This window comes from Ruditapes philippinarum, unplaced genomic scaffold, assembly GCF_026571515.1.
Source record: "Ruditapes philippinarum isolate M1 unplaced genomic scaffold, ASM2657151v2 ctg4255_1_1_1_1, whole genome shotgun sequence".
Taxonomy (NCBI): domain Eukaryota; kingdom Metazoa; phylum Mollusca; class Bivalvia; order Venerida; family Veneridae; genus Ruditapes; species Ruditapes philippinarum.
Window position 1 is genome coordinate 67,272 of NW_026856616.1, and position 12,729 is coordinate 80,000.

General features: G+C 32.6%; 1 protein-coding gene across 2 annotated transcripts; it reads right to left on the bottom strand.

The window, feature by feature from the left end:
• Nucleotides 1–1,833: 1,833 nt before the first annotated feature.
• On the bottom strand, nucleotides 1,834–10,276 carry LOC132747143 (heat shock 70 kDa protein 12A-like). Of its 2 annotated transcripts, none has more exons than XM_060736467.1 (6): nucleotides 10,134–10,276; nucleotides 7,184–7,323; nucleotides 6,014–6,208; nucleotides 4,837–5,055; nucleotides 4,230–4,383; nucleotides 1,834–3,435 (listed from the first exon to the last, which is right to left on the bottom strand). In XM_060736467.1, exons 2-6 carry the CDS (start codon nucleotides 7,292–7,294, stop codon nucleotides 2,375–2,377), a joined length of 1,740 nt encoding a protein of 579 aa, XP_060592450.1. In that variant the 5' UTR covers nucleotides 7,295–7,323; nucleotides 10,134–10,276; the 3' UTR covers nucleotides 1,834–2,374. The 2 variants fall into 2 exon arrangements, with proteins under 2 accessions (XP_060592450.1, XP_060592451.1); XM_060736468.1 differs by having other exon boundaries at nucleotides 10,070–10,211.
• Between the last annotated feature and the right edge of the window lie 2,453 nt (nucleotides 10,277–12,729).

Below are 12,729 nucleotides of genomic sequence, written 5' to 3' on the forward strand. Positions count from 1 at the left end.
CATGTATATACCAGTGCAGCGTCAAAATATTCAATATCGAATAACTCTATTATTTACTTACTTCTTTACGTTTCAGTCATTTGATAACGAATGATTAAAGCTATTCTGTTAAATGATACTTAATTATTTGAGACCGTTCTTGTGCCTTCATCTGTCCTATTTTCACAAGAAGGGATAGCAATTAGAAAGGACATTGATGAGCTCAAATACATTATAACAATCATTATAGTGAAGCTCTATATCAGAGGCTTATAATGATACTTTATTCAAATTTATTATTCTTTATTTACATTCGTTATATTTGTTTTGACCACATGTTATGTTGTCTGTTTTGTGGTGTGTAAAAAGTTAAACGAAAGAGTCTACCATATATTATTCATACAAAAACACAATAAATGCAGGCTTTCTGTGTCATATTATACAATTATAGTCAGTAAATGTTTTATTATATGAATAGGCAAAAGAATTTAAAAAAAAACACACAAAACGTACAATCTAATACATGTACAACTTTCGCCTGTTCTGTTGAAGCGCAGGAAAAAAAGACGCACGTGCCAGACGTGCAAACAACTCCGCTTACGCTGCGCATACAAAAGTAATTCAAGTTTATACTCATCATTGCGGTGTAACCTTAAACTATAAGAGTAAAGTTATGATATTTTAATCGAGAAATATGCCATAAAGAACAAAACTCAACAATTATTGTTTAATAAGCATGCGTAATAAACAGTCTACGATGAACGGTCATTGAATGTGAGTCTCAATCTATTTTTAGACTGGGAAAATCCAATACAGCCAGTGAATATGATACTTTGCCCAGTGAATACAAGTAAAATGGGGGTAAAAAACGTTTGTATCAGGAATATAGTTAACAATAATCGATCAATATAGAAGAAGGTCTTTGGAAAGTGGTGACCGATGAAGACCGGAGAAGGCCGGAGATAAAACAATTATTTCTTTTTAAGAAAATGATTAAATAGGCCTACCATTTTATGAATGATTCCGAGCAATAAAAGAATAAAAAACACACAAGTTTACGCGATAAAAATATCTCATTATGGCAGATGCCACTACGAATATTTTAATTTTGTAGATTTTCAGTATTTTTAAAATTTGAGATAGATTTTAAAGAAACATTGTAATTTTCAAACACATCATTCAAGTTTTTGCAACCTACACGGTTAAATAATTATAGAAAATTAGAAATATCACGTAATAGTTTTTTGTTCTTAATTAGGTGTAGTTCGGACTAATTCCCTATAGGTAAATCCGTGACGTATCGGTAAACGGTATTTAGAGGTCAATTCACCAATCATGTACGGTTTACAGATCATATACTCCTCCATGTACCGAAAACAGGTCACGTGCTCCTCCATGCCTCAAAAGTTAAATGTGTACCAATACCCTCCAGACCGCAGGGAATGATTCTGTAGACTACTCTTTGGACCAATAAGATTGCAGCTATATTTAGATAATACATGTATGTTAAATTTAATGTGCACACCACAAAGGGCAGGACGTGAGGTGGTTGCACACTTGGTTCAAGGGAGCGAAATTGTTGCAAAGTGAACAAAATGGTTACAAAGCTATGAACAATTGAAGCGGGTTTTGTCAAGTTCGCAAACAATTCGCCTGCTTGAAACAAGTGTGCAACCACCTTACGTCCTGCCCTTTGCACCAATCGTGACGGAATGCCTCATTAATAGAGATATTTACTAGAAGTGACTATAATAAAAGACATGTTATACAATAACTAATCATGTTGATAGTATCTAGAACAAACTACGAAAGATTTATACATGGATGATGCTGGCAAGTGTTGGATACATGACCCCGTGTGTGTTACATTTATTTCTATAGCAGATAGTAAAATGTTATAAAACAAAATATTATTATTCATCATAGAAAATGTTCATGCTAAACCACTTACAACTTTATCAACATTTTTCTTTCAAGCAATGTTTGATAAGAATACTCAACTCATACATTTCTATAATTTTTATCAATATTTGAAATACTTGGAAAATGTGCATATTGTAAACCAATTCACTTCAAAACAATTTAATGGTATACATGCGGGATTCTACCAGTGCAGCTGTATCTAATGGTGTAATTTGACTTTTAAAAAGTTTACTTAGTAAAAACAATCTGGCAACAAAGTGATCCCTCGGAAGCATTAATCACAACACAGAATTAAAAACGATACAAAAATGGTTTTCACAAAAATATTACACTAATTATAAAAGCATGCATCTTATAAAAAATACCTACTTCTTAACATTGTATACATGAATCCTGACATATGAAGCGTATCCAGTTTCCATAACGTAGCATTATATAGTATATAAAATTAAAGTACAGTTTGTATTTTCACTCAACTAAGAAAATCAAATGTTGCTGTGCTTTCCTTGCCAGTGGCTTTCTCTACGGCTTTCACGTGAAGCTCTGTATCACTGAAAGACAATTGAACTGTTACCGATCGCTCAAGTCCAGAACCTTGTAAATCAACAGACAACGATCCAACAAGAGTACAGTTGCGATCAGTTGTAAAGACGGGATTCTCATCTTTCGATGCGTATACAGAAAATGTTATTTTTGTCTGGTTAATTTTTGTAGGATTATATGACCGAGTGACTTGATCTTCTCCACAAGTAACTGCTTGTCCAATTTCAACATGTTTATCAAACTTGTCCGCACAGAAAACCTTGCCAGCATCATTTGTGAACTTCTTCGATTCTGGATCAACGCCTTCCTTGAAAGGATACGATGCCTGAACGCCATAAGTAAATCTGCAGCGTCTTTCGCCGATGATGTCCGGGCTGTGACCATAAATAACAGCTCCCTTCAGAACTACAAGTCCTGCGTCTGCAGGAATGATGATTTTCTTATCAGGCATAGTGTCACGTAGTACCGTTTGCAGCATAGGAGACTCTGAAAAACCACCAACCATAAGAATAGTAGGAACATCTTTAACTTGCCCCTGTCTGAAAAGTTCTTTAAGATGTTTGGCGACGCTTTCGCATGTCTCTTTGAAAAGACCCTTTGCGACGTCCGCTTCCATGCGAAGTTTGTCCCCGATCCATATTATCTTTTTATCATACTGGGGCTTTGTGTTTATATGATCCTTTATGGCCTTGCCTTTCTTTTTCGAAAAGTTATCACTTAAAGCTATTGGCACCTTGAAATTGATCTTTTCTGTCATTTCATTCTTGAAGTTTCTCTTCTTTACTTCGAATTCCCGGAACAGATCAATGTAATCCATCATTTGAGTTGCCTGGAAATCGTCCATTACGTCATTTCCTACGATATCTGCCAGCAGATTTCTGAAAGCTATATCGATGTATGTCCCTCCCCAGTTTCCACCATTTGCTTTATAGAGCTCTTTTAAGGAACCATTCGGTTGTACTTCATGTACAGTGATATCGACCGTTCCTCCTGTATAAAAAATAAATATCGTTCCAGTACCTCTTGAACCTTACTGAGAGATAAAAATATTTTATAATCTACATGAATACTGTTAATGAAAGCTAGCGCCCATGCTTTCAGGCACCCAATTTAACATTCAAATAGAGTCGATGACATAAGTGAAAATTTAGAAACATCCCCGTAGTTTTTCACACGGTAAACAGAACCTTCAATGTGACAATTTAAGTGTCATTCAATATAAAATAGTTTATAATCCACTCCTTAATACAAAATTGTATAATGAAAACCAGATAATAATAAAGAAAAAAATAATGAAAACCAAGTAAGAATAATTGAATCATATCCATATCATAATGCTAATATTTGTAAGATATGAGATGACTGGAAATATAAAAGTCACCTATAACACAGTGCCAGCCGGTTCATGGATACAGAGGTTGCTGTGTACTTTGTTCAACACCGGGTCTAGTCAACTGTCAACTTTATATTACACGTTAAAAAAATTATGCTCACCCTTAAGTAAAATAGCTTTTATTGAATTCTAAAAATTCCTACTGAATATGTCTAATTTTGGAAAAAAAGAATGTGCAAACTTTGTAGGGAAGTTGCATTCCCTAGTTTAGGTCAAGTAAAGTTCGCCCTTTCTTTAAAAATGCCAGACTTTGTAGCAATTATCACTATAATTAAGTGTATCTTTAAAGAAAATAGCCAAAAAAATGTGTATGTCATGCATTTAATTAATACGTCTTTTGAATCTATGATTTTTTTCTAAAAATAAAAGGACACATATTGTAATCACGTACCGCCTGCATCAAATACAAGATACTTAGAGCGTGGCCCAAATGGCAGAAAACCACCACTACAGCCTTTAATAGTGTTCATAGGTAGGTACCTACAGCACAAACTTGCTGCCTCTGGTTCTAGAGCAATAAGTAACTGCTCGCTTTTAATGCCAGCCTGAAAATAGTGGTGCAAAGTGTTCATATTTGATTAGGCAGGAGACGAACAAAATAATTTATGAGTCAATTTCAAAGGGTGTTTTCATAAGAATTTTAGACCGTATGTTAAATTGCCTAACATATTCAGAGTTAATTTTATTTCAAAACTATTTAAATAGCATTAGAAGGCATTATATAATACTTGTACATTCAATGCTTGAAAAAAATTAACAAAAATCGTTTCTATATGTGGCATTATGAAAGAAAAAATCATTCGATATAACAATAACAGAGGCCAATGTTCCTCTTGCCAGAATAGAACCGTTGGTGATAAGAAAAGAGGAATTTGGTGTACAGCTTGTACAAAGAAAATACAGCTAAATGTTGCAAAAACTTTTATCCCTTTTTATGTTCTTGTTTTAAATTATCTCTTTCTTCATAACTGGTAAAAAATGATGAGGCATGATATTACCAATTGTGCGGCTTCTCTCATAAACTGCTTAGATGTGTCATTCCAAATAGCTGGCACAGTCAGCACCCAGCGGATATCAGTATCTGTAGCGTCAGGTAACTGTTGTTGGCATCGGTTCATTAAATGATCTTTTAGATACTTGATGGAAGCCGAGAATACATCCATGGCTGACATCTTACGTCCCATCTCATCCTCTAACATGAACTTTCTTTTTAGTTGCTGCAAGTAAGTAAAGGTTAGAAGGATTTTCATAATATTGAAGATTGTACAAATATCTGGAAAAAAGTGATCCCTCGGATAGCATTGAAAACAACAAAATTGTTTGAAAATTGCAGACTCGCTGTACATGAGGTGATAATAAAAAAGTGCAACGAGATTGAAAAATAAAAAAAAAGTTGTTGAGGTTTTAGTGTGCATTTTTAACATTTATTGATGCATCTGCACTATTTATGGATAGAAAACGGTAATATTGACGATATATGTTTACGTTAAAGAACAAAGAACATCTCGTCACCGCCGTCAACGTGAACAATCTTTCAATGCTTATACAAGTGATATCTATGCCATCGGTTTAATTATCTTCGGGATGTACGTTTAGAAAATAAATCAATAATACCCATCATAGATCTAAATTGTATCTCATATATTATAAACTTGTTTATATCACACCTTATAAAATATAACCTTTGAACTCTCAGCCTTTACAAAATACATTTTTGCTTATGATACAAAAGAAAAAGAACATCAAAGCACTCGGCAATCTGATTTATACTTGGGGGATACGCCCCCTCGTTCAAATCTGATAACCTTGTGTTTCGATGCTCTTTCTATTACTTATACACTGTTGAGAACAATACTAATTCTATTGGACTCGTACAAAAAGCAAAACCTATATCCTACTCGGTCAGCGCCTCTTCCAATATAGGTTTTGACACTTGTGTACTCGTTCAATGTACTTCAGTATTGAACTCAACACTATATTGTAACCTCATTATGTAGGATTTTGCTATATTTTGACAAATATCAGCATGAGTGATTAAATTATATAATGTCTATTGTACAAATTAAGCAGGCAAATAATATTAAGGCAACCAGTAGTGCACCATACTTGTTTTTACTGTTCAACATAATCGTTCATTTTTTTGTTCATAACATTTAAGTGTTACTGTCAACTTACCATTTTGTCGAACAATTTCATTTTGAACCTCCTGAAGAAATAGTACTCATTGTGTTCATTATCAAGTGCATAACCGGAGTAGTTATCTTCAGCTTCGAATCCAAAAGAATGAAATTTCTTTCTTTTGTCGAATAAGATGCATGTAGAAGTTTTCAATGACATCAAACTCCCGCCGCTCCATGTGTTCGCGCATACCTAGATAAGATATATGATTGAATATAATTATTACAGTCAAACAGAAATGAAATGAAGTACGGATGAAAATGTGGTAATGGTAAAAGTAAGGTGAAAAGGGGAAATGACGTCAGACTAGCTTCGTGTATAAAATAAAATTGTAATACAGATGTTGTTATCTAACATTTATATACGTTGTTAAGGGTGCATAAGTCATTTAAACATATTAATCTTAGCTTTATTGTGGTGAACCTTGAAGTTTATCTGAACCACTCTGAAGTCCACTACCACTCGCCTTTATCTTCATTCTATTCTACATTCATACTATATACAGTATCAAAATTGACATTTTAACATAGCCAACTTAAAAAGAAGAAAAAACAGACGAAAGAAAACTTTACGCTCTAAAGAGTATGGATAGTTAGCATTATTGTTAGATGTTTCCTTTTACGCAATGCTGCTTCGAGAAACAATGGATCATATTACTTTATAGAAGTTGATAAATTATTTGAGATATTTGTTTTAAATTGCCTTTTTGTCGGAAGTAAATAATATAAGAAATAAAGTAATGACATACAAATTAATTAAAGATGGTTAAGTAGTAAATAAAAAAGACATAAATAAATCAGGCTATATGTATATATCAATATTAGAATACAGATGCTGTTAGTAGTTTCTCTCTAACAGTGTTTATATTTGCTCTTATGGTATAGTTAATTTATGTCATATAAATGTAAGATTGAACATGTCTGACATCTAACCGTTTTTTGTCCTTTGATAGAACATTCAAAAGCACTTTACATAACCAAATTTAAAGAAATACAAGTTGGGTTTGGTTGAGCTTAAATGCACACTAGTTTCAACGCCCCTTACAAACCGCTTAAGCGTAATTCGACATTAAAATATTATAAAAATGGTAGAAATAACATGATTATTATGTTTCACATGATAACATTAAGCACAGAAGACGGTCTCATACGTATATGTTGTTGTTACCTTTAAGGGATCATTTTTGTATTCCCCTCTTGTAGAGAACGCATACCCTGAGTATGCAGTGCCAAAGTCGATGGCAGCAACCAATAAATAGTCGTCATTACGAGTCCCCATTGATCATATGTGTGTTTCTTTCATTCATACTATATTTGAATTAAATAAGAAATCATTTTCTCATGTTATGTGTTTTGATGATGCTGTTAATATAAAGCTTCTCGCTTACAACTATGGATTGTTACTGTAACATTCTAAGATGCAAGTTCACTCAGTGCACGGAAAACAATGGTTATCAAAACTATAAAGTATCTCGTACTTGTTTGATAACAGCACGTGCTTGTAACAGAAGCTTATAATGTTAAAAAAGATAAAGCAAGTGAACAATTAAAACGAGATAAAATTACTATGATGATATTGTTCATCTCCCTCTTTTACTTTTCGTGTCTTTCATAGATCTACCACGTTTTAAATATGGACATACGGGTATATTTATTATTCATTTATCTGAAGATCCTTCCACATATATAATTGGTGCGGGGTATATAAGAGAATACGAATACTGAATGAGATAAATATGACCTGAGTCGCTAACATGCAATCAATGGCGACGCTAATGGTGCGAAATAATTCTATTTGAAGTAATGACATTTGAATCATAAAGAACAAAACGCAATAAAAATATGCTCAAACATAGTTTAACCGTCTATGGTGTAGAAATACTGTGCTTCGTTTCTTCACGGCTTAAAGGCACATTATGTCTCTTAAATCAATAATTGTTGGATTAACTAATGTTTTAATATTTTATTTAGAGCATGTTAGATGGTTAATAAATGCAGAATTTAGCACTTAATATGCAGTTATGTGTCGTGAATGAAGCAAATGTAAACAAAGTAGTATTTTGGCTTCCATACAAAATCACTAAAATTATACCAATTACTGAAGAACCAAAAAAGATTTAGTATATATGGCCAATGAATAACTGTTTTGAAACTGTAAAGTTTATAAGAAATAAAGTGATAGCATTTCAGGGGCTAAAAGGACATTTAAGCCAATCAGAATGCAGTTACAACGTTAAGTCTATTTAAAGGCCCATTATGCCTCAGAAATACATTTTTATATTTAAACCTTTTTATTTTTGGTGTCTTGTAACAGGTTTCAAAACAATAGCCATTTACCACAGACATAAACTATCTTTTGCTGATTTTATTAGTAGTGGATTAGTATTTTGTATAGAAGTCAAAATACTACTTTATTTACATTTTGCTACCTTTAGAACATATTACTAGTACTGTAGCTTCAGTGCTACTTCTTCAGTTATTAAACATCTAACATGCTCTTAATCCATTATAAAACATTATTAACACGTGTATTGCACATCTAAGGAACTGAATAATATGGATTTCTGAGGCATAATGAGCATTTTAAAAAGCGTCCGGAAAACTGTGCTACCAACAATCTCATTTAGAAACATTGAAATAATAAAAGAATACTAGACACAATAATGTGTTTAATGGCGTCGAACTTGTATTGCGTGCGGCTGCATTTTCTTTTATCCTGCTACTGTCTATTTCGTCAGCTGGATAAAGCCCTGCCGGATAAACTTATCTATCTCCAGTCATTACGTCATATGATGACGTCACATGGTTAGCAGCAAAACAAAATTACATATAGATGCTATTTTACCGGGGAAAAGTAAGAATTAAACCATTTAATTAATCTAAAAACATGATTAAAAGCCGGATAAATTAAATACATGGTTGATGTCGGGATGGAGAAGGTTTATCCGGTTCGCTGCGAAAGTGAATCTTGGCTCGCTAAAGCTCGCCAAGATACACTTTCTCGCTCACCGGATAAACCTTCTCCATCCCGACATCAACCATGTATTCTCTATTTCTCTTCCTTTGGTTAAAAAAAAGAGTGCATTGAGTGTTTTTACGTCAACGCCAATGACGTTAGCGCGACGTACAGACTGTGTCGGTCATTAGTTGTTTAGTTGAAATATTATTAGATTTCTCTTGTCAACGCATTAATATAGTGTCTTAATGTGTATATGTAATTGATATTATTGGATGAGAGGCTTTAATCCGGGTATTTCTGAATCATCCCTCGTATATATTCACTTAAATTACATCATTTCTTTGCAAAATCTGCTTCAAATAGCCCTTTATTCAGCAATATAAAAAAAGCATAAAGGCACCAATGTACTCTAGTAAAGAAAAACCAACACAATAATATACTATTTAGTTGGTTCTTATAGTTTAAAGGATTAATAGTTTACGCGGGAAGACAACGAGGAAGATAAAGTTTACGCGGGAAGACAACGAGGAAGATAAATCCATGTTTAGTTGGTTCTTATAGTTTAATTCATGGCTAAACATAATTTGTCCATTTCGTTTTATTTATGTTTTTCTGATAGAATATGTTCAGAGTTACAATTATTTCAGTCTTTTAATTCATACTTATACTGAGTAAATGTCCTCACACATTGTTGTTTTTTAGAGAGAAAGAATATTAGCGGAGAGGATATCGAAATGTCCTAAAAATAAGATTTTTAACTTTCGTAGTTAACTTACACATTAGTTAAAATCTACATCGCCAAACAGTCATTTATTTCGGAATCAGATTCTACAGCCATTCTTTAGAGAAAATACACTCTATTTGAATTCTATATAAAGAGGATAATTCATGAACCTTAACATGTATATCCATTCTATTTTCAGAATATGTAAAAAAGTAATAGTGTTGCTGTGTAAAAATATATAAATCTCAGACATGTTTGGTCTTTTTAGAATACGCACAGGTCATTTGTTTTTCACATCCGGAAACGAAAGTAAGCTAAAACATTAATTTACAATCGTGAGTTTTGTAAATGAAAAAAGAAGACATGCATACCTTCCGTAAAATTATTCATCATCAAATCACAGGGATATATAAATGTATATAAATATGTACATACCATTATTGATTGTAATTTTTCTATTATTTTACGTCTATTTCAATCAATTTACTTCCTTTTTCATTTCGTGGTATTTATTTTATCAGCTGAGCGTAAACATATTTAATACTTCCGCGTGTATGAATAATGAAATATCAATATATCTTACAGCAAGTGTCCTAGTGATAATATGAAATTTATATATACAGTAAATAAATAAGATATAATGAATCTTTGAAGATAGTTTTTGAATAACAATCTGTATTCATTTTCATGCCTTGTAACACCGCACTTTGGGGTCAAACGCACTTTGGGGTTCCACCCCAAAGTGCGTTAAACTTCGCACCGCACTTTGGGGTCAAACGCACTTTGGGGTCAAAATCGAGAAATTGACCCCAAAGTGCGTTAATATGCTACATATTAACGCACTTTGGGTTCCAGAGGTCCAAAGGTGTAATTTGAGTTCTGCTTAAATACTGAGAACTGACTTATTTTCAAACTTCGACATTGAAATATTTGAGGTGGAGTTCAAGATTGCGGTCAATACTTTGATGATCCTTAAGTGATAAAAGTTTCATTAATTTAACCATTTAAAATATCCAAAAATAATAATAATTGTTCATATAACAAAATTACGGTGGCATATAAGTGACATTTGCATTTATTTTTATTTAAGTTTTGCATACATATTTTTATTTAAGTTTTGTATACATATTTTTTTCAGTTTTGCATTCATATTTTTTTTTGAGCTTTGCATTCATATTTTATTAAAGTTTTTCGTACATTTTTTATTTTGGATTTTCGTACATATTTTAGCCAATCAAAACAGCCTTCACATCTCATAACAGCCCATAGTTGAGTATAAAACTAGCACAGTAGTTTGTTCACATTTCGGCCCATTTTTTGGAAACGGCCCAGTCGTTTTTGGTCGCGCAAATCTGGTTTCGGCGACCTTTTTCGGCCCATTTTTTAAATCATATGAATTTATATAATTAGTGTATTTTTTTAAAATTATTATCTACTGTTATATTTGTGTCTATTTGGAAAGGGCTGTTGATTGGTGAATGAATATGCACCACCCCCAGAGTATAGCGGGGGGAGGGGCATTGACTTTAAACCAAGCCGACCACTGGTAAAATCTTCGCCCTGCGGGGGATATTCAGATAATAACATTCCTGCCTTATGCCCCGGAACAGCGCAGACATCACACGATTCTTTTTTAACCCGCACTCCCCCGGGGCAAGGGAGGTGGTTACAAATGACTGGTGTATTACAATAATGCACAATAAAAGATCTAAATAGGTCCTTATATTCCACTGATTTAGAAAAAAAATATATATACATGTACATGTATATATCAGAGACATAGATAATATCTAAAAAGTGTTATTATCTTTTTGATACCTCCAAAAATGAAAATGTTGGTATTTGCAAATGGCGTTTGCAAATGGGGTGTTTTACAAATGGCGTTTTTTATCCAAACCTCTACTTTGCAAATGGCGTCATGTAAAATTATGTACGAAAAAAAAGTAAAAAACAAAACAAAAATAAAATATGTACCAAAAACTCAAATAAAATATGTATGCAAAACTAAAATAAAATATGTATGCAAAACTTAAAAAGAATATGTATGCAAAACTTAAAAAGAATATGTATGCAAAACTAAAAAAAAGTATGTCTTCAAAACTAAAAAAAAAATGTATGACAAACAAAAAAAAACAACAGAAAATATGTACGAAAAAAAAAAGTATCAAAAACAAAAAAAAAGTTGCAAATGTCACTTTTTTGCCACCGTTCAAAATATTTTAGTACAGAAATCGTGTATTCCTAAAGTTTAAAGATGCTGCGAAAAATATCCCGTTTTGTCAGTCATTTACTTGATAACTTTTGGTGCCATGTTGAGCTCCATTTTAAATATGTAAGGAATGAAATAAAATGCAGCTAATATTTTTTCCCTCCGTAACAACCGTTCGCCAGATGCTTTTTTAATGGGAAATCTTACATACTTCTTTAGAAAGATGAATTTTATAATGTTAAAATAATGGTATCAGAGAAATGTAAGATGATTGTTACCTGAATAAAGTAGCGATAAATGTGAAATTATTTGTCATAAAAGTAGTCAAAACAATGTAGTATTTGACTTCCATATAAAACATGTAAACTACGTATCACTACTATAACAGTACTGTACTCATCATTGTCAAAAAGCAACATATGAAAAAGATGGTTCAGGTAATTGGCCAATGTGTATTTTTTTGATAATATAAAAGAACATCAAAATAAAAAAAGCTGAAGAAAAACAAATAAAAGCATAATGGGCCTTTAAAATGTTATTTTTAAACCTCTGGGAGATCGATACCCCACAATCCCCTCTATACCCCCAGTGAGAATTTTACATTATTCTGAAGCTCGCTCTTAATGTGCGACTACTTAAATAGTTGATATTTTTTGACTGCCTGTACGGACTACTACTTAAAGCCGCATCTTCACCTAGTCAAGTTTCTAATGTGTCACATTTAGCTAAATGAATGGCTATTTTAACATATTATCAGGCAATTTTTTTACTGAAATGTCTTACTAAGATTACCCAGAATTTATACCTTTGTCTATGCAAAGA